Source organism: Equus caballus, chromosome 3, assembly GCF_041296265.1.
Source record: "Equus caballus isolate H_3958 breed thoroughbred chromosome 3, TB-T2T, whole genome shotgun sequence".
Taxonomy (NCBI): Eukaryota; Metazoa; Chordata; class Mammalia; order Perissodactyla; family Equidae; genus Equus; species Equus caballus.
This window is the reverse complement of record NC_091686.1, coordinates 24033822-24061230: the sequence shown is the minus strand read 5'-3', so window position 1 is coordinate 24061230 and position 27409 is coordinate 24033822. Positions and strand designations below refer to the sequence as shown.

At 52.0% G+C, this 27409-nt stretch overlaps 2 protein-coding genes across 5 annotated transcripts in view; one reads left to right on the top strand and one right to left on the bottom strand.

Annotated features, from left to right (window-relative positions):
• Window positions 1–258: 258 nt before the first annotated feature.
• Window positions 259–6352, top strand: LDHD (lactate dehydrogenase D). The gene is made up of 11 exons (XM_001501313.5): window positions 259–626; window positions 1489–1601; window positions 1842–1983; window positions 2211–2352; window positions 2482–2641; window positions 2969–3168; window positions 3263–3391; window positions 3473–3600; window positions 4215–4305; window positions 4385–4496; window positions 4590–6352. Exons 1-11 carry the CDS (start codon window positions 555–557, stop codon window positions 4753–4755), a joined length of 1455 nt encoding a protein of 484 aa, XP_001501363.1. The 5' UTR covers window positions 259–554; the 3' UTR covers window positions 4756–6352.
• Window positions 6353–8194: 1842 nt separating this feature from the next.
• Window positions 8195–27409, bottom strand: part of ZNRF1 (zinc and ring finger 1) — a 97053-nt gene continuing 77838 nt past the window's right edge. Inside the window, exons 2-6 of one of the 4 annotated variants that reach the window (XR_002806843.2) lie at window positions 22498–22593; window positions 12227–12332; window positions 10433–10524; window positions 9355–9476; window positions 8195–9174 (exon numbers count right to left, since the gene is read on the bottom strand). Coding sequence is in view for 3 of the 4 variants with exons in the window: in XM_070262073.1 (XP_070118174.1) it covers window positions 10624–10852; window positions 12227–12332; window positions 22498–22593 (431 nt within the window). In the remaining variant the exon portion in view is untranslated. The other 3 variants (XM_023637332.2, XM_005608432.4, XM_070262073.1) reach the window with 3 other exon arrangements.

Below are 27409 nucleotides of genomic sequence, written 5' to 3'. Positions count from 1 at the left end.
TTGCCTCCTCACAGCCCTAGTCACAGCCTACTGTAACTGTGACACTGGAGCTGAGATTTGCAGGGTGAGAAAGAACCAACTGGAGGAGAATCTGGAGACTGCTCCAGGCTGAGGGCATGTGCCAAGGCCCAGAGCTGGCTGGAGCTTAGGGTGTTCAGAACTGAAAGGGAAGCTGGAGCTTGGAGGCCAAAGAGGAGATTGGAAGGAAGTGGGGTAGATGGAGAGGTCAGCAAGAACCGGAAGGACCTTTAAGGCCATGACAAGGAGTATGCATTTGTTTCAAGGACCACAGGTCCTTGAATGGCAGAGCTTTAAGCCAGGGCGAGGTCACTATCCTGTTTCCCTTTGTGTCAGACAAGCCTTACCTCTCTTTTAGAAGCACTGACTTCAGTGCCCACAGAAGTACCTGACTCAGCAACGTCTGGCAGAGCCACCTTAAGACGGCACTACCTTAAGCAGGCCCCACCCCCGGCACAGCCAATGGTCTGGTGCGTCCACTTAACACCCCACCTCACCTCGCCTTGGTGACTACATTCCTCTGGCGGCTGCCAGCCATGGCCTCCTTGCTCAGGGCTGCGACCTGGGGGCTGTTCCTCTGGAGGGGTTACTGCTCCAGGGGTACGAAGGTAGGTTGGGGTAGGGGGAGACCCCCGGAGGGTGGTGCGTGATGCCAAGTTCCCAGCGAGCTCGTGCTGCCCTAGCACCGTGTGAACTTGAGCAGAGGAACACTGAGCTCACCCTGTGTCAAGTGTGGGTGTTGAGTGAGATGGGACGAGTCCCTCACAGCTGCCACAGGTGGTGCTGTCAAATGAAAGGTTTGTGGGCTCCAGGGCTCCCCTTTGGGGCTCCTGAATATACACGTTTTGAAAGAATGCCTGGGAGCCAAGGACCTGGGTTCTAGGCCAGGCTCTGTCCTCTTAACTTGCTGGCCTCCACTCCCTAACTGTAAAATGGGATGAAATCCCTAGAAGGGCTCCAAGAGACCTACAAGCCCTGGGCCAAGGCCAAGGCTGCCAGACGGAGTCGGGGGCGGGGTGCCTCAGTGGAGGGGCAGCGGAAGTTTTTCCTTCCTGTCCTTTCTTTATCAAGCTCTGTGCCCCTCCTGTGCCTGGCTGGCCTTGGAGGAAGGACAGAGACGAGTAACCTTTCCAAGTCACAAGACAAATTTGGCTACTTTATGGAATTCTGCTCACACCCCTTTTGTAGAGTGTGTCTGGTTTTATTTTCATTTGGGTGGCAGGTTTCCTGAAGTGAAACGCTGACCCTGACCATTCTGTTTGGAAAGGGGCATTTCTGTAGAGTGGGCTTGTCTAGTGGGCCCACTGGCAAGGCCCAGCTGTGCTGGCCCTGGCAGGTGTCAGTGGGAGGCAGAGGAGGCCAGAGGTGCTGACAGCCGCTCTCCCACTCCAGCCCCTATTCCTCCCACCTGCCACCGGACAGGGCTGTGGTGTCTTTGATCGACCCCAGCAATGTGTTTCTCCCCTGCAGGGTGAACTCAGCAAGGGCTTCGTGGAGGCTCTGAAGGCAGTTGTGGGCAGCCCCCACGTGTCCACCGCTGCTGTGGTCCGAGAGCATCATGGGCATGATGAGTCGGTGCACAGGTGTGGGGGGACCCCCTCCCGGGTCAGAACCCCTGACTGGAGTGAGGGTCCTGGGTTGTCTTCTTTCCTGCCCATCTGTTTTGGGGTGCTCTGCCTCACCTCCACACCCAGCTAGAAGAGTGCTCCCTGCCCCTCTCCCACTGCGTAGCCTCAGGCTCTGAAACACCTCCAGGCTCCTTGAAACATGAGCAGGTCCAGAGGGCTACACATACCCCTAAACCACTGAGGGTCTGGTTTTAGGTGCCAACCTCCGGACGCCGTGGTGTGGCCCCAGAATGTGGAGCAGGTCAGCCGGCTGGCAGCCCTATGCTACAGCCAAGGCGTGCCCATCATCCCATTCGGCACAGGCACCGGGCTTGAGGGTGGAGTCTGTGCTGTGCAGGTATGGTGGCTCCCTCCCCTAGCCAGGTTCTGGTCCCATCACACTTGTCACATTTGTGCCTGCCTCCTCCACCATACACAGCTTGGTCAGTTAGGTCCGGCCCTCCTTACCTGTCATCCCAGGGCTCTGGTCTGGCTGCTAGGATGTCAGCCATGAGGTAGGGTCCTGGGGTCTGTGGCCTGGCAGGAAACCTAGGGCAGCTGGCCCCTTGGCACACCTCCTGCCAGGGCGGTGTCTGCGTCAACCTGACCCACATGGACCGAATCCTGGAGCTGAATCCAGAAGACTTCTCTGTGGTGGTGGAGCCCGGCGTCACACGCAAAGCTCTCAACACCCACTTGCGGGACAGCGGCCTCTGGTTTCCTGTGGGTAGGTTGGGACTCAAGGGCCTTCCTTGGGACCCTGGCGGCAGGGCTGTTTCTGGGACTTAAGGGGACCCCCCTGTCCCTGGGTGCCTGCCCAACCCAGGCTGCCTTCTGTCTGCACTCTGCCCTCCAGACCCAGGTGCAGATGCCTCGCTCTGTGGCATGGCTGCCACTGGGGCCTCGGGCACCAACGCCGTGCGCTATGGTACCATGCGGGACAACGTGCTAAACCTGGAGGTGGTTCTGCCTGATGGGCGGCTGCTTCACACCGCGGGGCCAGGCCGCCACTTCAGGTGAGCACCCTCTATCATTTCTGCCATTTTCCTATCCTCCTGGATAAGTGGGCCAAGCTTCTGAGGGGTCTGAGTCTCTGTCAGGTGGGCCAAGGCCGATGGTACTGGGGTTTGTTCTTCCCGCATGAGGTTGATTTGGGCCTTGCAAAGGAACATCTGCCTTGATGGCAGTCTGGGCTGAGGGGGCCAACCCAGACTTCGGGCTCAGCTCCCTACCTGGCAGGAGCCTGGGGGACAGTGTCCCTGCTTTTAGCTCCAGGCTTCTGGCCAGAAATCCATTGTCACATGACCTGGGCACTCACCTACCTTGTGTGTCCCTGGGCCCAGGAAGAGTGCAGCTGGCTACAACCTCACTGGGCTCTTCGTGGGCTCCGAGGGGACGCTGGGCCTCATCACAGCCACCACCCTTCGCCTGCACCCTGCCCCTGAGGCCACGGTGGCTGCCACCTGTGCATTCCCCAGTGTCCAGGCAGCGGTGGACAGCACTGTACACATTCTCCAGGCTGCAGTGCCTGTGGCCCGCATTGGTGAGCTAGGGACTGGGCAGTCGAAGTGGGCTCCCTAGAAGAAGCCCCCTTTGAAGGCCAGGCCTCACTTCGCCTGCCCTCTCCTTGGTCCCAGAGTTCCTGGATGAAATCACGATAGACGCCTGCAACAGATACAGCAAGCTGAACTGCTCCGTGGCACCCACGCTCTTCCTTGAGTTCCACGGCTCTGAGAAGGCACTGGAAGAGCAGCTGCAGCGGGCAGGTGTGCTGTGGGGCGGCTGGTAGGGGGCGAGGATGGGCTGTCCCAGAGTAGGGTCCAGTGTCAACCCCCTGTCCCCTGCAGAGGAAATCACCCAGCACCATGGAGCCTCCCACTTCTCCTGGGCCAAGGATGCTGAGGAGCGCAGCAGGCTCTGGCAAGCACGGCACAACGCCTGGTACGCAGTCCTGGCCTTGCGGCCGGGCTGCAAGGTGAGCCGGGCTGGGGTGGAGGTGGGACCTGCGGCCCAGCCCATGGACCCTTTCCTCAGCCCACAACCCTACTGTCCAGGGCAGCAGGCTGAGGCCCACTGCAGCAGCACTGCCCCCATCCAGCTGTTTCTCGGACACGATCTAGAGAGAAGCACAGTCATCTGCCAAATCCTTGGGGAGCCCCTGCCGTAAGCCAGGCCCTGGGCACAGGGACAGAGCAGGTGCAGCACGGCGCTCTCAGGAGTTGTGAACACAGAGGAAAGGCTTCCTGGAGGAAGAGATGATGAGGTGGAAGAGGTCAACTACAGGAAGTGGGAGACTGGGTTCCAGGCAGCAAGTGCAAAGGCTCAGTAGTGGGGGCACTGCGGGACCTGCCCAGAGCTGGGGGTGGGGAGCAAGGTGAGAGTTGTGGAAGCCTCTGCTGGCAGCACCTGGTGAACATACCCAGTCAATCATCTTGTCGTACAGCGGAAACTGAGCCCAGAGAAGAGCAGGCATGTTTCCGTGTGAGGCTGAGCCCCTCAACCCTGTTCTTACCCTTGACCGCAGTGACCCCTTACCTCTGGGCATGCAGAGGGGGCGGGGCGAACCTCACAGGCCTGCCTCCGACCCAGGGCTATTCCACCGACGTGTGTGTGCCCATCTCCCGGCTGCCGGAGATCCTGGTGCAGGCCAAAGAGGACCTGAATGCCTCGGGACTCACAGGTTTGGCTTGCCCACCACTGGTTGGGTGGGAGGCAGGGAGGGCTGGGCTAGGGCAGGAACTCTGTCCTCTGGCCCCCAGGAGCCACTGCTGGGCATGTGGGTGACGGCAATTTCCACTGCATGCTGTCGGTGGACCCAGAGGACCCCGAGGAGCTCCGCAGGGTCAAGGCTTTTGCAGAACGGCTGAGCAGGTCAGAGCAAAGTCCGGGGTGGGCAGGTTGGGGGAGAGCTAAGGGAAGTGGGAGGAGCACCCCACTGTGGATCTCTTTTTCACTGTCTCCTAGGCGGGCACTCGCACTCCACGGGACGTGCACCGGGGAGCACGGTATTGGGCTGGGCAAGCGGCAGCTGCTGCAGGAGGAGGTGGGCGCTGTGGGTGTGCAGACCATGCGGCAACTGAAGGCCATGCTGGATCCCCAAGGCCTCATGAACCCAGGCAAGGTGCTGTGAGAGGCTGCAAGCACTTGGCCCATAAGCCCCCAAACAATGGAACCTCCTGTTCTGGAACCTTTCCTCATGCCACAGAACAGCTCTGCCTTTGCCCAGACCCTGCAGGGGTCTTCGCCTGCCTTCCCCTCTGTCTCAACCTCCCCACTGCTGGGGGCCTGGGGACAAAGCCTGAAGACCCACCACCCTTAGCTCTACTCCGCCTGCCCGGTGACAGGAACACTCCTATCCTGGTGTAGAAGGGAGCTCCACCTCCACGTTGATAGGTCTTCTCCTTGGGGGCTCCAAAATAAGCCTGAACTCCATTTTCAGCTGGCAGGAGATGAGCAGGCAGCACCTGTGAAGTGCCTCCCGTGCCTGCCCTCCCCACCCCTCCTCGGGCCTGTCCTCTGACTTGTTGCAGCCTGGGGAGGGGATGATGCTCAGGCTACAGAAGGAAAGTTGCTTTCAGGGACCCAGGTCCCTATGCCAGCTGCTCCACCTATGAGAACCTCAGGGCCTGAGGACATGCCTATGGCCGACATCACTTAGGACTCCCACTGGATCTTAGAACATTCTGATCACGTTCTTCAAGCAGCTGCTACCAATCATTGAAAATGGAGGTGAAGTTATTCTCCTTGTACCACCTCTCTCCATGGTGTGATGTATTTACTACCTGATTTTTTGTCCTCAAAGTCAGGATCTGTTATCCTGGAGCCTGCCCCTGCCTTGGGATCCCTGGCTGGAGCTACCTGCGTGGGGTACTTGCCAGTTGTTCCCCCCTAAGCCCACGAGAGGGCACCCAACACCAATAAAGCTCAGACAGTGCAGCCTCTGCTCTGGCAGCAGCACCCAGCACTCACCTCTGTTTGGGCCTACAGCTCTCAGCCCTGGGCCCCCCACTTCTCAGGGTTGGGGAAGTGCCTAGAAGCCAATCTCTAAACTCTCCAGCCCCCTGCAGGTCCTATCGTGCGGGCCCATCTCCCTCACCCCCGGGCCTTGGCCCCTCAGGAAAGTTGCTGGGCCAGTGATGCAGGGGAGGCAGTAGCACCCTCCATCTCCCCTCACCCTCCCTCTCCCAGGCCACCTCTGAGCTCCTTCACTGCCTCCACCCCTCAACCCCAAGCTGTTCAGGCCCTGGGCAGAGGCAGCTCAGTGACTCCTCAGCCCTACTTGGTTCTTGGAACCCCTCCTCTGTGCTGAGCCCTGAGTTCGCTCCTCTACATTTCTGTCCCCTGGATGCCCTGAATGGGAGCAGTAGCGGTGCCAAGGCATGGTGTGGGGGCAAGTCTCATTGGCCCTGTCCCCAAAACCACCCGCTAACCACCAGCCGTGTGCACTCCAGAGACACAGCTCACCAGTCCTCTCCCCTTCCTTCCGCACAGGCTGCCTGTCGCCCCGCAGCCCTCCCAGGGGAGCACTCTGCAGTGGCAGGTTTCTCCTTTACTCTTCTCTGATGTGCCCCCCAGTGCCTGGCAACTAGTAGGTGCTCAGCAAATGGCCATTTGCCCACAATTTTTTATTAGGAAAAATTTCAAACATACAGAAGAGTTGAAAGAACAAGTACACTGCTCACTGAAATACCAGCCACTAAGGTTCAACAATGAATATTTTTGCCTTATTTGTCTCCTGTGTGTATTTTTTGGGGAACCACATGGAACTGAATTACACATTTCTTGACATCATTCACCTACATAATTCAGCATTTATCTCCTAAGAATAAGGACATTCTCCTAAAGAACTTCACCATCATTAAATGGCTACTAGATGAACGGTCTTCCTGAGCTGCTGCTGGGCCCTAGCAGTGGGAGTGGGAAGAACCTACGTCCCAGCTCTTCCCAATTCCCTCCCCTCCCAGAAAGGCAGTGCCCAGGAGAGACGTCTGGGTGGAGGACGACAGAGAGTGCATCCACCTGGGAAGCCTGGTCGACCTGGGTCCCAACCCCACCCCAGGAGCTGGCAATCCGAGTCTGAAGTCGGGGGACGTGGCAGCCAGCAGAGGGCTGCAGTGTGCTAGGTGGGAATGGAAGTCTCTGGGGGTGGGGATATAAGCACCAGCCCCGGGAGCCTGGAATAGCACCCAGCGTGGGCTCCAGCCCTGCCCCGCCTGGTTCACGACCACTCGGCTCGCCAAGGAAGATGCCAAGGCCACCGGGGTTAAGCCACCAAGGTGGGCACACACGGCTCCATCTATAAGCCCAGGGGTCAGGCAAGGAGATCTCCTTCAGGGCCAGCTCTACTGGAGGAATTAAATATAGAACAGGGAGACACAGTTGCCAGGCAGAAGCAGGAGGTGCTGTGAATAGAACAGAGCTCTTTGCGGTGACAAAGCTACAAGGGAGTCTGCTATGCATGTGCCAGGAGCTTCTGGGCAGATTCTCTGACCCTCACGGTGACCTCTGAGCTGTGTGACTTTGTCCCCACTTCACAGGGGAAGAAGCTGAAGTTTAGATGATGTCGTTTCCCCAAGATCACTCTGCCAAGTAGAGGAGCCCACAGGAAGACAGTTTGGAGGCCATGTTCTTGCCACCATGGCAATTGCCAGTCCCTGGGGTCTCCACCTCAGGTGGATGTGATGCTAAGGCCCAGGCTGAGCCACAAACTCCTCTTTAGCATTTCTCTGAACATGCCGAGCATGCCTGTGCCTTGGCTCACACTTGTCCACTGGCCTGAAATGCCTTGCAGAGTCGGTGCTTCAGGAAGCATTTGATGGAAGATGACTGCAGAGCCAGGGCCTGGTGGGATTATAAAGCCCAGAGACAACAGCACACGGGAGGCCTAAGAAGGGGCAGAGCAGAGAAGGCGTGGAGTCGTCTCCCTCCAGAGCTTTCCTTCGCAGGCTCTGGAATGCCGCTCTGGGAGCCTGTCTGGCACGGGGACAGAGGCCAGACATGCACTGCTATCCCTTGCCCTGAGCTTCCTGCCCAGCCCAAGGTGTGCCAACTCTTGTGAGCCTGAGTGGCTGGTTCTAGTTCAAGGGCTCTGAGCTGGCTCAGCCCCAAACCAGGGCCTCTTTCTGGGCCTCAATGAAACATGCCCATGAGTCAGCACTAAGACTCGGACAGACTGAGCAACAGGCAGGGCAGGACGTGGGATGGGGAGCCCAGGATGAAAGGGGGAGGGGGTCTGGGGCAACAGCTGGAAGAACTTGCATCCTTGCAGCCTCCATCTTTGCCCTGCAGATCGTTCCAGAAGAGTTCTGTCACAACCACTCCACAGGTGATGGCAGAGTAATTCCACGATGCTTGAGAGGGTTAGTAAACCTGTAGGACTTGGGTCTGAGCTGCCATGTTCCCTCTACCCAGGCATGACTGCTCTGAGAACCACCTCACACACCTGTAGCCCCAAGTAATAGCCTGAAAGAGGGCTAAGGAGGTGGGTGAGGGAGTGGGGGACAGGCCTTCAACCCCCATTTCTTGATTGTGTAATAACACTTCATTAAAATAAAGTCACACAGTGCATCTTTTATTAGACATTATTTTAATACCATATCAAAACACCTTGACTAATGAAGAAAGCTTTTTCCCCCAGCTTTGAACATTTTTTTAAACATTTTATAAGGTTTTTTTTTGTATTTTAATATATAAATACAGAAACCTATCTTGCATGGGCTGATGCCATGTGTGAACATCAATGGCTAAAATGTTCTCAAACAGAGTGCCTGAAAACAGGGGTTGCTGTACATATTCCTTTAATAAGTCTTTGTTTAAGTTTTCTGGGAAAAAAAATCCACAAGGGTCTAAGAAAAATGTTCAGGCATTTTTGCAGGACACTTGTGATTGTTCAATCCTCTGAACTGACCAGAACCAGGAGGGAAGAGGGGAGGAAACGAGAATGGAGGGGAAGAAGGTCCTTGATGGGTTGTTTTTTGGCAACGAGGTCAAGATATCAGGGTCCCAAGGGGAGAAAAGTGCACAACCAAGCCAGAAAAATGGAAAAAAAAAAAAAAAACAAAACCCAAGGCAGAGCGGTTGGTGATGGAGAGGGCCGACGGGGGCGCCGGGCACAGGATGGTCCAGCGCCATCAGAACGCGCACGGCGAGAACCTGGCTCTGTTCGTTTCTGTCACTGAGTGGGTTCTAGCTGGGCAGCAGACAGCAATCTGTAAACATCACGAGGGAAAACACCAGTCGACACTAGACTTTTTGTGTTTTTTTATAATTTTTTTTTTTTTGTAAACACTTTAGAGACAGACCCACAATGCCTTTCAAAGGTGAAAAAGAAAAGGCCCTTTCCCTCCTGGGATGAGGGGTGAGGGGAAGGGTAGCAGTTGATTCTCTCTTCTCTCAAAATCACTCGCATCCAATTTGGTGTCCTCAGGGAGAAAGGGAGAACATTCTCTGGAAGTCAGTGCAGAAGGGGTGCCCTGTTCCCACTGGTGTCCCCAGCTCAGCTCTGCCCCAGTGTCCGATGCCTCCTCTCAGGAACAGGGGCTGGCTGTCCCTGTGGGGACCGTAATATGTAAGTCGCGCTCCGTTGGGGCCAGCCGTGGGCATCCTGCTGAGGCCGGGCGGGGGTGTCTGTGGTTCCGGTCTGGGGGGGGGCCCCCCAAAGCCAAACATCATGCCGGGAATTCACACTCGCACACCAGTGCCAGGCTCCACTCCCTCTCCTCATGCTCACCCTCGCTTTTTCTTCTCCCCATGTCCTCAGTTTTTGAGGGGAAGGTAAAAAGAGCAAATGTCCCTGATCTGTCTGACATCATCAGCTGTTCTGGGAGTTTACTTGGAATAAATAAAATAAACCTAACATAGAACAAAAGAAAACAAGGAAATGAGAGAGAGAGAGAGAGACAGAAAAGAAACGAGGCCCCAAAACCTTTGGATGTGAGATGAGGTGGAGTCAGGGTTTTAGTTTCTCTAGGGGTTTTATCTGTCTGCCAGAAAAAAGGAAGTGCCAGCCCAGAACTCAAAGGGACAGATAGGATGGGGACAGGAGAGGATGGTCAGCAGTAAAGTAAGGTGTCCTGAGGAAGAAATGGAGAGGTCAGACCAGACATTGTACTGGGGAACACGAGAGCATATTTGGGAGAGGAAGTTAGTTGCGCTGGCCTGCTGTGGAATTGGGGACCTGGGCTGTGGGCTAGGTGGGGCCGAGTCGGGCCTGGAGGCCTCAGATTCATCTAGAAGCAGGGGTGAGGGAGGTAGCCTGCAGGTGGGAAGAACCAGCAGAGAAATGACTGCTGACAAGCAAGGCAGGGGACAATGCACTGTCCCACAGACTGTCTTGTTTCATGGTGTGATGTCCACACGGGGATGGGGAGCAAGATTATCCCCATCCCCAAAGAAAAAGAGACCCGAGAGGTAAGGACTTGCCCCAGCCGCCTGACGAGCACAAGGCAGAGCTGGGCTGCAAACCCAGTGTCCCGTCCCCGAGCTTCTCCTACCTGGCACATTCCGAGGGGATCTTTCTGACCTTCTTCAGCAAGATTCACCCTAGATGTCTGGAATACACTGGTCTTTTCCCCAACTAATCCAACTCTACTGAGCAAGTTCTTCATAACTGCGAGCTTGTATCTCTCATCCTTCCCAGGGAATCATATTCCCCTTTATGGGATCACTAATTGCTAAGACACTCCCCTCTCCCCCTGCTCCTTTCTCAGTGGGGTGTGTAATAAGGGCAACTCAGCCCCCCACCTCCAGGCCCCAGAGTGACTCTGCCCCAAACCTTGAGCCCAGAGCACCCCCAACCACGGGCTCACCTTTGAGAGGAGTCAGCAAGTGAGCCCAGCAGGGTCAGTCCGCAGGGTGTTCTGGACAAGATCTGTTCACTTCAAACCACGAGTCTATGCAACTGAGGCAGGGAGGCAGCAAGGGGAAATACATTACCTGCTGACCAGGACACTTGGCTCTCTCCAAGGGTCAGGTTTCTGAGCAGAAAATTTCCTACATCTCACCTGTGAGGACCCCATGGGAAAATAAAGGTGTCCCCAGATACCCACTTTGTGCAAGAAGGAAGCAGGGAGAACACTAAGACTAATCTTGGCTCAGCTGGGAGCAGCCAATCTGGTGTGGTGGATACAGGATCAGGGTGGACCTGGGCACTGCAGGAAGTAGGGGGGAGTGTGGGCTTGAGAGGAACCAAGATCTTACCTGTGTGGAGCCCAGGAGGGTGGCAACAGCTATTAGGTGAGAAGGTGAGAGAGGGCGACCTGTGCAGGGTGGCTAGTCAACTATCTCAAAGGCTTGAAGAGCAGGGAAGGGGAACAAAGACCCCCAGGCTGGCCAGTGCTCTGAGCTCTGGGGTCCTGAGAGAGCCCTCTCCTGGATCAAAGCAACAGCCCTGAGGCTCCCTCCCTGGTGGCTAATTTCTCAGGAGACCCCTAAGCTCTACCTGGCTCTGTTTGCTGTAGTGGGCAGTGGGTATCTAGCCCTCCCCAGAGAAGGTGGGAAGAGGAGGATGGCCCTCTGGCTCAGTGACACTGCCATGGAGAGCCAGAGAGGAGGCTGACAGTGAAACCCTGGTCTCTAGTGTTTACAGGAAGGACTGTCTGAATCAGAGAGGAGACAGAGATTGCCCCAAGACAGCTCTTTGATTTGTAAACCAACATCTGGGTATTTTCAAAGACAGGAACCAGACAGATCATTTGCATAATTCTCCCCAGAGCCAAAGATTCCTTTCTTCTGGTTCTGGTTGGTGCCTGCCCAGGACACTGGAGCGGTCCGTGCTGGGCCTAGACCAAGACCTCCTCCCTCAGGCCAACCTGCAGCCTTCCCTGCATCAGCCACATCCGAGTACCAGGCACCATGGTCACCCTGTGGACAGCAGCTCCGGGAACCAGGCTTTGGAAAAGCCTGTGTGTCAGGAAGAAGCTTTAGGCTCAAGGAGCTGAGAGCAGGTGGCAGCCACAGGCAGCACAGAGCGTCCTCCTGTCTTGGGTAAGGTGGTGTCTTCTTTCCAGTTGGAAACAAGAAGGCGGCTCATGTTGGAGCCTGAGGATAAATCTCAGCCCTGCTAATTATAGCAGCTTTCAGGGCTGTGGTCCCACAGGTAGTGGCTATTCCTGCCTCCTGGGCTTCTGGGGAGAAGAGGCGGGTGCAGGGGCAGCAAGCACACCCCTCCATGCTGCCTGTCTTGCACAGATGAAGGCCCTCACCCCATGGAGCAGAGGGGCCCAAAGAGGAAGAAAAGGCTCAGGGAGGCGGATGGAGGATCAACTTTCCAAAGAATGGAATCTTTGGCTCTGTGGGGTCCTAAGCACCTCCAACCTATGGGTCTCCACAGGTCTCTCCATCAGCCCCCACCATCCAGGCCAACAAACCAGAGCAAAACCTTGCGCAATTCTGCTTGGCCCTGCACTGAGCACGTTCACACATTCCTATTTGCTGGCCTCTGCCTGGATCCCACTCAGAGCCCTCAGGGGGAGGAAGGGTTGTCCTGCACCCAATGGGACAGAATGGCTACTGATGAGGGTTGGCCCTTCTCTCTTCCAAGCTGGAAGGAGGCCCCTGGGATCTGGGATGTGGCTGAGCTGGCCCCACCAGCTCTCTCGTACCTTTTGTGATAAATGCACAGGCAGGGCAGCCTGGCTATCGTGTCCCCCTGAAGCAGCTCCTCCAGGCAGATCACACACTCACCCGCATCTTTAGTCAGCACGTCATCTGCAAAGGGGCGACAGGGGAGAGTGGGAGAGGGTCAGTCACCAGCAGACAGGTGGCACAAAGCAAGTACGGGCCTAGGAACTGGTTGAGACTGCTTGGGTCACCCAAAGTGTGCAAGGCTCTGTGGGGGACACAGAAGCCCAAGAGGTACCTTGGTGTGAAGGCCCTCACTGTGGAGACAAGACATGCACATCACATGTTAATTATCCAAAGACAAAATGGGATTAATCATCAAAAAAGTGGCCAAGGGGATGGAGGACGAAAAAGGCTTGGAGAGGGATAGACACATAGCAGAGACAGCATGAGGCAAACTGTTTCCTGAACAGACTTTTCCTCTCAACGCTACATAGACCAGGTGCACTGATTGCTGGTTTGGAAAGATATGGTGATGGGAAGAGAGGTACAAGGCAAGAACGAATGGGAGAAACAGGTATTCTAGCAAATATTTGTACATGCACATCCACAGCAGCATTATTCAATAGCCAAAAGGTGGAAACAACCCAAATGTCCACCAACTGATGAATGGATAAACAAAATGTGGTATATCCATACAATGGAATAGTATACAGTCATGAAAAGTAATGACAAAGTGACACATGCTACAATATGAATGAATCTCAAAAATACGCTAAGTGACAAAAGCCAGACATAAAAGGCCACCTACTGTATGATTCCATTATATGAAATGTCCAGAATAGGCAAATTCATAGAGACAAAAAGTAAATCAGGGGCCAGAGGCAGGAGGGAATGGTGAGTGACTGTTTAATGGGGAAGGAATTTTCTCTTTTCTTCTTTGTGGTGAGAACACTTAACGTGAGATCTACTCTCTTGACAGATTTTTAAGTGTATGGTACAGTATTGTTAACTATAGGCACAATGTTGTACAGCAGATCTCTAGAACTTACTCATCTTGCATAAATGAAACTCTATATCCGTTGAATAGCAATTCTCCATTTCCCTCTCTCCTCAGCCCCTGGCAACTACCATTCTATTCTCTGGTTCTATGAAGTGGACTATTTTAGATATCTCATGTAAGTGGAATCATGCAAGAGGTTTTCTTTTGGGGTGATGACATGTTTGTAACTAAACAGAGATGGTGGTTGCACAACATTGTGAACGTCCTAAATGCTACTAAATGCACAACTTAAAAAAAAAAAAGAAAAAAGACCCCCCACCCCCACACAAAAAAGAATGAATGGAAGGAAGCTACCGCACACCATGGACCCCTAGCAAAGTTATGACTGGAAAAACTGGAGCAGAAGAGGGAGAGCACCACGGCCGAGTCAGCAATCCTTTATTAAAATTCCATGACATTCTGGGCACAGGTGACTCGGTGAATAGGCCACGGTCTCAGGATTCAAGAAGCTCATAGTCTAACAGGGGAGGCTGAACAAGAAAACGGAAATGAACAACAGAGAAATTTCTAGGAAGCCTCACGATACATACAGGCCCAGGTGTGAGACGTGTGGAAGATGCCTCACTGGGTGCGGACTGTGAGGGAAGGCTAGTCCGGGCTAAGGGAACAGTGCCTGAGTGCCTGGGACCTGCAGGAAGTTTACTATGGCAGGTGCAGAGAGCCGCCTGGGGGCCTGGGCGGGAGGGAATGAGAACAACTTCCCCAGGACAGACTCATGTCCTGCTGTGGTGCTTGGGTTTTATCTGGTTCACTGAGAGGCCCTGGAGACGCTCTCTAGTCAAATCCGGTCTCTGGAAACTACTGGAGAATGGACTGGAAGAGGCCACAGATGGGGAGCCCACTCTGGAGGCCAACACAGCAATGCAGGACAGATGAACTCAAGCCCTGCACTAGCAATGGGGCAGGAAGGGAGGAAGGGCACGCCAACTAGGGCAGCTGGGTAAATGGCAGGTGCTCATCACTAAGAGAGGGAACCCAGGAGGAGGAGGACAAGCATGGGAAGGAAGCAATGAATTCAGAGTTGGGTGGGAGGTACTGACTAGGAGTCTCCACCGGGACACGCCAATGGAAACCTCCAGAAGTGTGTTCAAGTCTAGATCTGGGGTTTAGAAGAGATGTGCGTAAGAAGTGTAGATGTGGGATAAAGAGATTATCTGGGGGAAAGTTTGGACTGAAATCCAAAGAATGCAGACTACAGAAACCAGGTTAACCCTAATATAGAAAAGGCACGTGAAAGAGGTGAAGTAAGCAAAAGGTGACCCAGAAGTTCTCAAAACCACAGGACAACTACCAAGAGAGCAGGGTTATTGATGTGAAGGAAGGAGAGCCTGAAGCAGGACCAACTCCCCACTACTAAAAGATTTTACATACTGAGATTCTGTGTGTGTGTTCAATTGAGCCTCACAATCTTACGAGCCAGGCAGGGCACACGGCGTTATTCCCACTTTGCAAACAGGAATACTGAAGCCGGAGAAGTCAAACATCTTGCTTAAGTCACAGGGCTTGTGAATGGAGTACAAGGCCTGGGACTCTGCTTGGTGCCTTCTGATTACTTTGGTGGAAAGAGAAACATCTGGGGCCCATAAAATGAGGATTCTTCATGGCTTAAAAGGCTATAGTGACTCAAAGCCCCCAAACAGGGGCCCCAAGAAAAAGCCTAAGACAATCCAATACTTAAATCCCCATGCACAGGAGCGGGGAGAGAAGTCACTCCCAGCTTCCTGGCCACCAGAACAACCTGTGGTCATTTTCTGCATCTGTTAAGATCTGTCTAACCTAAAGGCCCACCTGAAAGGGTGACATAAACAGAAAAAGCCGACAGCACATAGTCAGTCTGCCATTGGAGTACAACCTCAGACTCCTAATGTGGCAAGTGGCAGATCAATAAAAGGGCTATGATCTCATTTTTTAAAGCATGAGATATCATACATATTTAAATATTTATGTGTATATATATGTTTGTGTAAGTACAGAAAAAAGTTTGGAAGGATACACACACTTTAATAGTGTGGAGGAAAGGAGGAGTAGAAGAAAAATATTTTCACATACTTTGAATTGTTTGAACATACATTACTTTTATCATTAAAAACCCCAATAAAGAATCATATGAGTGTTTTCATTTTACTCTGAAATGTATCAAAAGGATAAGACGGACAGGTGCAGGGAGAGACGTGACACAGGAAGAACAGTGCAGACTCCAGGTGGCAGGGATTTGGGTGTTCATGGCAAAACCCTCCACCTTGCTGTACATTCAGTGTTTCCCATAATAAACTATTGGAGGAAAAATCCCCAACAAAGATGGGAGGAAAAACAGTCTAGCTTTGAGAAGGCAGAGTCATACTGTAGACGTTCTTGGGCATTGATTTCTCACTCTCTCGGCTTGGAAACTCATCTATAAAGTGAGAGTTTGGGATAGAGCCCCCTTTCATGGGCTCCTCTCCACACTTAATGGATGGTCTCCTGAGGAGCACAGCAAGATCACTGGTTCTGAATTAGTGCCCCCCTGCATTCTCCGCGACTGGTTTGTAACTTAGCTCTGAGCCCAAGGGTCAAGTTAGAATTCCCTGGGTCCCAAACGGCTTTCTGCGCTGGCTGTGCTCTCTCCGTCATCTCTGTCAGTTCTGGGAGGGTCTGTGCAGCCCCTGGCCCCTCGCTTAGAGGTGACTGAGGTATGGGGCAGGGAGCCAGATAAGATTTGGGGTTTGCTTCTTCAGCAGGGTTGGATTCTCCTCTCTTTTCACAAGGATATCACCAGGGGAAGAGGAAGGAGGAAGGGACGGGAGGCACAAGGGCGGTTCATTTTCTTATCGTAATCTTATCGTGCACTCAAGGACTCAGACCTGAGCACAGGAAGGTTAGATGCAGCCTTTTCTACTAACAATCAATTACCACTACACAACACTTTACAAAGCACTTTCACACACAGCGCAGTGTTGTGCCTCACCAGCCAGCCAGCCTGGGTCTGCAGCACTGGTGGGAAGCACTAAACTGTGCAGCTGCGCCGCCAGGCTAGCACACTGTGGGGAACACATTTCACTGGGATCAAGAGCCCTGGCTGCAAAAGGCTGCCTGAAGCTTCCTGAGACAGGAGATGTCAGGGCCTTGGAACCCAATGGCATGGGGAGGCAGCAGTGCCCACACCCAGTGCAGTGCCCAGGGACCAGCATTCTTCCCACAGTGGAAGGCAGGAGGAACACAAATCCGGCAACAGGCCTGAGTGGGTTGAGCAACACTTCCTGTTCCAATCCCTGGGGCTCTGGGAGTCAGCAGCCCCCAGATGTTCCTGGAAGTCCAGCAGGGGAGTGGAAATGGCTGAAGCTGAAGACTGGCTATCAACTGGTTCCAACAAGACTTCCACACTCTTCTGATGGGAGCCTGCTGCCCACTGTCAGAGGACCTCACAGCACAAAGCTGAGGACCCTGAGCCTGGCACAAGTTGAGGCCACTCTGCAGAGGGACCCAAATGCACCCCCAGGTCCCCAAAGGAAGGGGACTCAACCAATGCTGGCTGATGAGAACACAGGAACGAAGCTGTGCTGTCTGCCTTTCTCTTACTGCCTCCCAGGCCCCTCCCAAGCTTCCTGATATCCATGCGCAAAGCCACTATCACTGCCCAAGGAGGAGTTTGTAAGTATGTTTGGCCTGGCTGGGGTGGTGCTAGATGGTGCCAATGCCTGTCCCTCCAACCAGACCAGGGAACCAAACCAGAGTGGCAGGCAACACTCTCTGGCACCAAAGCAGGATGAGTGATGCCTGTGATGGGGCTAAGGGTGGAAGATGGCGGCCTACTTCTGTTCCCTCCCTGAGACACAGGGGTCGCACTTCTGATAGCTGCCCTTTGTCAAAGAAAAGAGATGCAGGAGGAGGAGGAAAAAAGAGCCATCACTTCTTTGGGGCCAGCTATATGCCAGAAACTTCAGACACGTCTCAATAAAGCCTAAAGACCATGTGAGGGTCTCTAGATCAGCTCAGGTAGCTGGTAAGTGGCCATGAGTCCCAAGCCCAGTTCCTTCCACTCGCCACCTTGCCAACTTTCCTTAAAAGACCAACTGATAGGGTCTCTTCTCTTGGGACTAGAAACCAGCAACCGTCTCACAGACAGCTTCAGATCCTTCTCTTTTTGTGAATGTGTGCGTGCGGAGCCCAAGGAGGATGAAGGAACCTAGATACTCAGAGTGAATAGGCCAGATTTAGGGAGCTGCACTGCTGCCCTCCGGGTGCCACTATGGGGCTTAGCTGCCCCGTGGAGAGTGCTCAACATTCCTCAAGGGACCCCCAGAACTGCTAGTGGCACAGAGCGGGTGAGGAGGCCCAAACAGCTACAAGTTATTTCTGCCAGGCAGCCGAGAGGGAAGGCTGATGCTGCGCAGCTCGGAGCCAGCAGCTGAGTGCAGGACCAGACATAATACATCTCCCCTTGTGCCTGATGGCAGTTAAGGCCCTGGCAGGAAGGAACGTGGGAGCCAGAGGGAGGACCCCTAGCAAATTAACAGAGACACAGACTCCAGCCCCTAGCCTCATTTCCAGCCTAGGTGTGGAAAAGCATGGTCTTTGTAGCACCTTCAGCACGTGCAGATCTGCTGGCCCAGTCTCCTGGAGGACAGGAAGGGGCAGTGCCACCAATGCCAGCTCCCTTCTTGGGAAATCTCCAGGCAAAAAGGAGACTTTGAGCAGAAAGAGTTCTGCCCTATCAGCAGTGGCATCACGACCCCAACACCCCAGGACTGTGAGGCGACCCAACTGTCTTAGCAAGGTGGGCTGCGATAACAACAGCCCAGAGCGGTGAGCTGAGTAAAGCTTGGGCCCAGAAGGCTGCATATTTACAGAGGCTCCCAAAAGTGACCCCACTCAGTCCCCTCTCCTTTAGCCACCGGATTCTGGTTTCCCTGCAGGCCCCCCATCCTCCCACCCACTCCTCATTCACCCAGTGGCCTGCCAGCCAGCAGCTGCCGGGAGCTCCCTCTACCCCTCCCTCCTGTAGAAGCACCAGGACAAACACCTCCGCAGCCAGACTCAGCTGCTATTAGAGCATCTGACAATAGCTCTTGGCAGCATCCCACTGGGCTGGGCAAGTGGCTCAGCTACTTCCTGGCTCCCCCAGGCCCAAGAAAAGACACTTCCATCCCAACCCCAGGGTCTCAGCAGAGACAAAGGCCAAAAAGCCTTTGTCTCTAGCTTAGGTCTGCCTTACACGGGTCTGCTGGCTTAGGTCGGGATAAACTAGCAGGAGGCATTCCTACTTTTAGTGGAGCCAGATGCCCTCTCCTTTAAAGAAACCTTGTGTGACACTTAGCATTCTAAGAGCCATGAAGTTGGGGGCAATGACCCTTGGCAGAGAGGAGGGGAGGGCAGTCAGGACCTAAGAAACAAGGCACGGGTCTGTGCCCTGAAGAAAGCTAAGGTGAGAGGATCTTTTGAAGCTGCTTTGACAGCCACAAGCTCTCTTAATACTGTTGGCAAAGGAATCTGCCACATGCTAGAATCTCCCTGCGCCAAGGACCCCTGGCTGGCCCTGGAACCAGGCCTCCTAAGCTTTCAATGGACAGTCAGTCAACTGTCAAGACCCTCCCCCCTCCTTGCGTATTATGAATCTCTTCTATTCATAGCAAAATCAGGTCCCCCATCTCAAGGCAATCTGATGGTCAAAATTTGAGTGTGTATTCTTGAAGGTGAGTTACCCCAATCTCAGAACCACAAACAGATGCTGGAGAGAAATTAAAAGGCCCATTCAAACTGACGACATTTACCCATAAATATGGGTCCCAATAACTCCTTCCTCATCTCCTAGGAGTCCTGGGTTCAGAGCCCAGGAAGAGAAGAATGAAGGACGTTAACATTCAGAGCTCTGGGGTCTAGCTCCCTTCCCTGCCCCTCCAGCAAGGCTGGCATGCTCACAATCTAGCGTACCTTCTCAGCTAGGGGCTTGCCCTGGGAGCCACATTTATTGGTCTTCACGTTTCTCTTGAGCACTGGGTGAACCAGCTGAACTAGTCTTGCCTTTCCTAAGTTGTTTTTTTTTTTTAACTGGCAGGCGGCTACTGGAGGCCTTCCAACCCATGGCTCAGGCCAACCTTCATAATAAGAAAAATACTACTTTTTATCTGCCTCATTTAAGAGGTTCCCACTTTATTCCTTTGGTGGTTGACTAAATTTCATCTTATATAACCACTGTAAATTTTCTAAAAATTTCCCCAAGTGGTGCCAGCAATTACAGAAAGTGTGTGTGTGGGGTGGGGTGGGGGGGGGGGGGAATCTCCAGTGGAGTGACCAGGAGTTCTAGTGAATCTTTGTAAGAAAACAGCACCTTTCTATCCACTAAGAAGGCCTCATCCTGCCCCTTTTCCAGAAAGATTCCTAGAGCTCTACACTTCACAGACTCTGTCTCCTCACACTTTTTAATAGAAAAGATAAAGTGAAGCCAGGGACAATGGGATGATGAGAAATCATGGGTAAAATATGTACTGGCAAAACCAAAATAAATACCCGGAGGTCCTGACTTGGGACTTTGGTCTACGGCTCCTGAAAGGGTTGTGCTTTATGTGAACTAGAACAGGCCTTAGACAGCCCAGGGGATGGAGACTTCCATCCCACATATAGACCTCAGATGGCTAACACCTTCCTCTCATCTGGAAGGGTTAGGTGTTTTCAGAGAAGACAAAGACTGAAATGGGGAGTCCAGCCGTGAAGGTCTCCTTTTTGCATCAATCATGTACACAGAGGGGTCACACCACTGCTTCTGAAGCACCGTCATTGCCTTAAGACAAATCCCACTGATAGGACCCAGGCAACATGCCTCTCTTTGCCTCTGGTGGTAAAGCACTGGCTTTTGCAAAAGAGATCCTCGAGTTTCAAGCCTCTGGTTTACTCACACCCACCCACCCCGATGAGGTGGCCTTTCAGTTAGAGGAGGTGGAAAAAATGAGAACAGACCAAGAATGGCTGCAGTTATGCCTCAGGCTGGTTGGTTAACCTCCTCTTTCTCTAAGGAGACTCTGGCTCCAAGTGTGGCTTCTGCAGGTGACCTGCGCTCAGGTGGGGCTGCCAAGCCTGCTCTCCCACGGAGGCGAAGGTGAAAGAACAGGAGGACCCTTCCCTACGGCCGCAGGCAGGGAGGAGACCTATGGGCAGCACTGGGGACTTAAGTGCTAAAACAGAAGAGGCAATGGCGGTGCTCCTGGGCAGTTCTCCGGCAAAGGAGCCTGAGCCCCTCACCTTCCCTTCTCCAAATGGGGCATGTGGGTACTCCTTATTCAGGTGGCCCCAAGAGCGCTCTGTCCTCCACAGCTGCCCTTGCAACGTTCCCCCTGATGACACCAGGAGCCCGGTCCTCTCGGGCCGAGCCCACTCTGAGGCTACTTTGTGTTCTTATGACAGCAAGGCAGTGTCTACAGAGAACTCTCCCCAGCAACCCACAGGACAAAAAGCGGTCTTCACAAGGGCTCTGCACATGTGGAAAACAAATGAACAGAGTTTCTAAGGCCATGGTTGGGGAGGGCTGAGAGCTACGGGAGAAGACTCCTCTCCCTTCGTGGTCCCAGGCAGATGAGGAACAGAACAAAGTGGAGCTGCAGCATCCTCGAAGGAATGCACAGCACACTGATGAGTCTGAGAGGAAGCCGAGGAGCTCGCCTGACAACAGATTCAGAGACATGGTGGCAGTCAGTCCCCAGGGACAGGAACAGGCTGTCCGCTGGGGAGAAGAGGGGCTTCCTGGACACCAGGTAGGATACGAATGGGAAGAAAACGCTGGAGGCAGAGGCAGGGCCCCAACCTGCCCTGCAGCTGTTCCTCCAACCGGAGCAAAGGTTACCAGACCGCACGTAGCTGAGACAAGCAGGGAACTGGCCCACCTGCAGGCATACAGGACCTTTTGGCTGAGCAAGTAAATAAGAGATAAGAGAATAGCAGGATATGTTTTCAGGAGAACCATGAGTTGATCAGATTCCTTAGGAACAATCTGGTATCATCAGGCCTCCCCAGGCTAATGCTGTGTAGGGGAAGGAGCACATCTGGATCTGAGGAGGCAGGAGCCCAAGGACAGTACATCAAGGACAAATCTGTAAGGAGAGTCTTCCGAGGAAACTTTCATCATCAGGATGGGGGTCAAGTGATCCAGACTCACAACCCGTCCTGTCCTTAGACTCTCTGAGAAATCATGGGACTCTTTTCCTAAGCACTGCTGTGACTTTAATTCTAGAAGGCAGGCCCAGTGACAGGGTCAGAGCACACCCCAGCCAGATTCAGTGCCTGTTTCCGTAGAAGATGCCATTCTCTGTGGAACACGGTTTGAAGAGCAGACTAAGCAAATAAGGATAGAAAATCAGACAGCCACCAAGAGCACAGGGCACGGAGCACTAAAGAGAAGCCAGTCCACTCTGGAAAGTGACAAAAAGAATTTGTATCTTTCAGGGCTGCTGTCCCTATAAATGGCAGCTATAACTTCCTGGGCATTGACCGTGTGCAGGCTCTGTGTTGCAGGGTTTTAGGTCTAATATCTTACTTTATTCTGACAATAATCCTATGAATCAGATCTTAATAACCCCATATTATGGACCAGGAAACCAAGACTCTGCTAAACTGAGCAACTTGCCTAAGATCATGCAGCCAGTAAGTGGGAGGGCAGGCTTTGAACTCGGATCAGCATACCAGGCAGATGTTGACACTCACTTTGTCCACAGAGGTGCCATATGAGGGGAACTTGGGTTTCACGGAGTTCCCTGGCCCGGTGATCCTACCCCCTGTTGTATTCACTGCTTAGTTCTGGGCAGCCCCAAGGTAGGAAGCAGCATGGCCTGGGTGGAGAGACTAGGTGGCAGGTCAGCATTTTTAATCCCTAAAGGGTGTGCACATATTGCACTTATTCTACCGTGGAAAGTCAGGGCTTAAGCACTCGTGCAAACCACCTGCACAGACTCCCCCTCCCCCAAGGAGAGGTGGCACTCCCTCTAGGCCCCCTATTGTCAGCTGTGTGAATGGGTGAAGGCATCAGAGGTCCAAGGAACTGGGCGGGTAGAAGGACTAACTGAGCGGCTCAAGAGACTTCCTGGTACTGCAGACCTGCCCCCTGGGCCTTCCTTCCTTGTCCCTCTCCACTTCCTCTCCACTTCCTCTCCGACTGATGCAGCAAGACTCCCTGAACAGTTCATCACCATTCAGGCATTTGTGCCGGAAGGCAGGTGGAAATGCTGCCCAGAGCCTCGCAAGGTTGGGAAGACCCTCACTCAGAGGTTCCCCCAGGCAAGCCCTTACCGTTGTAGGAGAGGCGAGGTTTGCTCAGACACATTATAAAGTGCATTTCCATCTCATCAGAAGCCACAGACTTGGAGCAAATGGGGCACTTGAAACCTGAAAGAGAGGAAAACAGGATGAAATGTTTTCTCCAAAGCAAATATACCCATAATAAACGCAAACACTCTTAAATGACTATGGCCATGTGGGGCCAGAGTCAACATGGAGAATTACAATCCAGATATACCCTAGACCCGATTTCTCCTTCATAAAGTTATGCAAAATTTTGTTATTTTATGACAGTCTCCAACTCCCATTTTTCAAATTGTGCTCTCCCTGTCCTACGCCCCTTGCTGTGGTTTATCAGAAGTCATTGACAACTGATTTGAGCTGTATTTTCTTTTAGATCCTTTCCCAAGGGAGTCTGTGGGCAGTGAGGACAGGGAAGCAGCAAATCAAGGCAACTAAATAAAGTCTTTGAATAATGAAGAGTTTATTCACCTTCCACCTCACACCTGTGGGAGGAATTCCTCCAGTCATCAGTGCCTCCATCCTTCACCCAAGGCACCTTTGCCTCCCCACAGCTAAGCAGCTGTCCTGACAGTGTGTGGAGCAGCGGGGTGACCCTCCGGAGCACTCCCAAATGCCACACATGCCTTGGCCATATGCCACTAAGAGTAGCAGCTGTTTCACAACGCCAGGTGAATACAGGGCGTTCTGGCCCTGCTGTTCTATTCCCAAGGAAGTGTGGACTGCTTATACACCCAAGGAGTTTCATCGGAATTGTATCCGTGTTGGGGATTTCGGCTGAGAGTGTTCTGAGTTGAATTCCATTAAGCAAACACAGTCCCTTGATTTATTTTTTATAAACTATTTTTTACAGATAAAACGCAAACTACTCCTAATTTCTCCATTTTACTTTTACTAAAATTATTTTCAAATGAATTAATTCTTTCCCATTCTACCAAAAAGATCCAATACCATTGAAAAGTTATTTATTTGTTCACATCGTAGCTGCTCCCTTTTGTAACCATGATTTCTACCTACCCAGCCTGGATTTCCTAGGTCAAATACAGCACATCCATATATTGTTGTGAAGGACTGACTCTTCTGTTAATTTTTAGTCAAAATGTCCCATGCACAGTTTCACTGGATGCTGGTAATATCTGTCAGCAACATATCTTATGAAACAGATAAAAGGCTGAGGGTTCATGTTAACTGTTAGCTGTTCCAGGACAGAGGAGGAATTCACACCTTCACCAGTGTCCTTCCTGTGGGGCCTTGCCCATGCTGTATGGAAAGCCGGGCCCTCTGACAGCTGGTGGTGCTGAGACAGGAAGCAAGCCGACTCCCATGTTCCCATGTAGGGCACAGGCGCTTTGCTTAAAGTCTTCTCCAAACCTCCTCTTTTCAGTGACAATGCTCTGAACTATAGGAACAGACAGAAGACCCGGGGTCTGGTTAACTACGGACAAAGCAGACCTGGGACTCTGTGGTACGGTCCCCATTCCCCCGACCTCTTTCCGCAAAGATCTTTAGCATCTAAGCATCTCAGCTAAAAAGTCCCGGAAGTGCTATTAACTGAAGCTTTGAGAAGAGGCTGTATTTTTTGATCTCTGGGGTGGTTATGAATCCATTAATAAAACCTGAAGACTGAAAAGAAACATGGTGGTGGAGGGTCCATCCTCAGTTTTCTGGCAAAACTGGATCTCCAACGTGCCAGGCTAATTCTTTTCTAATCCAGTTTAGAAATCTACACACCCACTGTTACACACGCAGTGGACAGATGAGTAATGAATTTGAGTCTTGTAGAATGAAGATGTCTCACATCTAACCTAAGTCCCTCTGTACCCTTGGATCTGCCCTCATACCTGCACCCTACAAATAAACCAATACATATAGTAAATAAGTTTCCACAAAATGACCAGCCATTGGGAGATTGTCTCATTTTCTTCAGAGATTTGTTCACCTTTTTTTCTGACTCAAAAGATCAAGGTTGGGGCCAGCCTGGTGGCGTAGCGGTTAAGTTTGTGCACAACGCTTCAGCGGTCCAGGGTTCACCTTTGGATCCCGGGCACAGACCTACACACCACTCATCAAGCTAGGCTGTGGCAGCATCCCATGTAGGAGAACTAGAAGGACTTACAACTAGGATATGCAACTATGCACTAGGGTCTTGGGGCGAGGAAAAAGAAAAAAAAAGAAAAAGAGGAAGATTGGCAACATATGTTAGTTTAGGGTCAATCTTCCTCACCAAAAAGCATACCTTAAAAAAAAAACAGACCAAGGTTTTGCCACACTTCAAGCGACTACAGGATACTTCTACTTTAAGCTTGCTAAGTTAGCACCCTGTCTGCAGGCTGAGGGCTCAGGGCTATGAGGAGGCCCGGATGGACGTGCTCTGGACCAGGTCCTCTAACACCAGGCACTGACATGGTCATTGGGAGGTGTTAAAGTGATCTGTTACATACAAAAAGGCTTACACCTCGCCCATTACTCACTTTTCTGATTCCTTAGAATAGATTCATGGTTATTGCTACAACAGCATCATTCAAACCCTTGCATCCCCAGGTAACTCCCTGAGTACAGGAGAAGGGGTGGAGTTACAGCTAAGGTATTGGGAAGCAGGCCACCCAACAAGAAGGTCTATGAGGGAATGTCACTAGACATTTACGTCCTAGAAAAAAACAAGTTGAGACTCACAGGTTTAGACCAGTGCCCTCACTGTACAGATAAAGGAGGAAGTCCTGGTGAGGCCATCAGGTCAAACAACTGAGGGGTGGGGGCTGAGACTAGAATCATATTTCTCAGCTCCCAATCTAAAGTCCTTTCCATCAGGGAAGAAAGAGTTGACCACAGGTGTGATATTGTGATTTGTAACAAGAAATATATATTTGGTCTTTGTCCCATTTCTAGCAGAGAGCTCCTAAAACCCTTGGAATTTCCTAACACAAGACCAATAATTCTTGGTCTTTTGTTATCAGTTCCTGGAATAGCCATAAAGGTGAACGGAATATCTTGCTATTCATAACAAGCCCCTTTCAACCACATAGGAGTTTATGTTAATGAGGTGACTTTCGGAAAGTCCCTTGGTAAACTAAGGATGGGGGCTGGTTGCCAGGGGAACCAACCAGCTCATTAGACAGTTGGAACTTTCAGTCCCCCCCTGTAACCTCCAGGAAGGGGCGGCAGGTTTGAGATAGAGTTCAATCACCAATGACCAATGATTTAATCAATCATGCCTATGTAATGAAGCCTCTGTACAAACCCAAAGGACAGGGTTCAGAGAGCTTCCGGGTTAATGAACACACAGAGATTCAGGTAGAGTGGTGCTCTGGAGAGGGCATGGAAGCTCTGAGCCCCTTCCCACATACCTTGCCCTGTGCATCTCTTCCATCTGGTAGTTCCTGAGTGGTATCTTTTTATAAGATGCTAATCTAGTAAAAAAAAAAAAATGTTTCTCTGAGTTCTGGGAGCTGCTCTAGCAAATTAAATGAATGTGAGTGGGGGTTGTGGGAACCTCCAATTAATAGCCAATCAGGCAGAAGCACACGTCAACCTAGACTTGCATTGGTATCTGAAGTGGGGTCAGTCTTGTGGGACTGGGTCCTTAACCTCTGGGATCTGATGCTATCTCCAGGTAGACAGCATCAGAACTGAGTCAGCTGCTCAGTGGTGCTGAGAAAACACACCTCGGAACAGAGTTTGAGGATAGCGCCACTGTAGTAAGAAGAGACCTACAGTCTAGCAAAAGCAGGATTAATACCCCTTGCATCATCTACCTCTGGATTTGGGGACGGGCAGGCAGCTAGGGCTCAAGAAATAACTTAGTCTATTACACGAGTGGGAAATGACCTGGGTTTTCCAGCCTCAAGACCTTGGCAAGTAATCTACCTTCCCTGGACCTCAGTTTCCTCATCTAAAGACAGAGTGATTTACCTCACTTTTGCAAGGATCAAATAAGAAACCTGAAAGCAGGGCAAAAAGAAGCTAATCAAATGCATGGGGGGGAGCATGAAATATCAACATCATCACACCTGGCAGCACTTAAAGAGGAGGAAGGAATAGGAGGGCCGGAGGAAGGATGTGGGGGGTGATGGATCAGCCCCAGAGGCCACAGGCTGTGCCAAGTGTGCTAGATGGGACCTGCTCGTCCCATCTGTCTCCTTTGAACTTCTAGAGCACTGTACACGGCACTTTGTGTACTGCCAACGTGGAACAATGGTCCTTGTTTAACCTTTGTGGCACCTACTCTTGCATAGGATGATAAAGAGTAGCATTCACTGAGTCGTCACTATGAGCAGCCACTGGGCTTTCCATGTCTTCTTATTTACTATAACATGAAGAGGGTACTAATGTTAACTCTATTTTGCAGAAGAGGACATGAAGGTCAGCCACCTGCCCAAGGTAGCACAGTCAGAGAGAGCCAGTGCTAGCACACAACACCCAGGAAGTCTGACCGTCCAGTGCAGACCTCACTCATCGAGCTGTGTGGCTGGCTGACTAGTACAGGAGAAGGAGCTACATGGCAAAGAGAACATAAATGCTATACAAACTCAGGTATTACTAAATACTAACTTCAAATCTTCTACATTGTCCCAGCAATTTCTCCTGAAGTACCCACAGTCCTGGATAATCCCATAAACTGAAACAATTGATAATTTTTTTTTTCTGAGAATTCTGTTAACATGGAAGGACAGAATTCTGCTTCCCGCTTGGCAGTGAGCCCATAGTACTGGTTGTAAGATGGTGAGTTTACAAATTACCTTTTAAATGGAAAATAAAGGGCAAAAGGTAAGAGGGACGGAAAAATATGGAGAGCTAAGGGGAAAAAACTAATGTCCCCACCTTCTTTCCTGAAAGGTCATCCGATGATCAAGATGGATTCTACCAGTCTACTGCCCCAATCTTTTCTCCTAATTGTCCAGTCACA

What these genes read in the sequence shown, in the direction of transcription:
- LDHD (XM_001501313.5), top strand. Translation starts at nt 555, where the DNA reads ATGGCCTCCTTGCTCAGGGCTGCGACCTGGGGGCTGTTCCTCTGGAGG. An exon ending in GTGGAGTCTGTGCTGTGCAG is followed by an intron (nt 1,984 to 2,210) that starts GTATGGTGGCTC and finishes ACCTCCTGCCAG; the next exon opens with GGCGGTGTCTGCGTCAACCT. An exon ending in CCTTGCGGCCGGGCTGCAAG is followed by an intron (nt 3,601 to 4,214) that starts GTGAGCCGGGCT and finishes CCTCCGACCCAG; the next exon opens with GGCTATTCCACCGACGTGTG.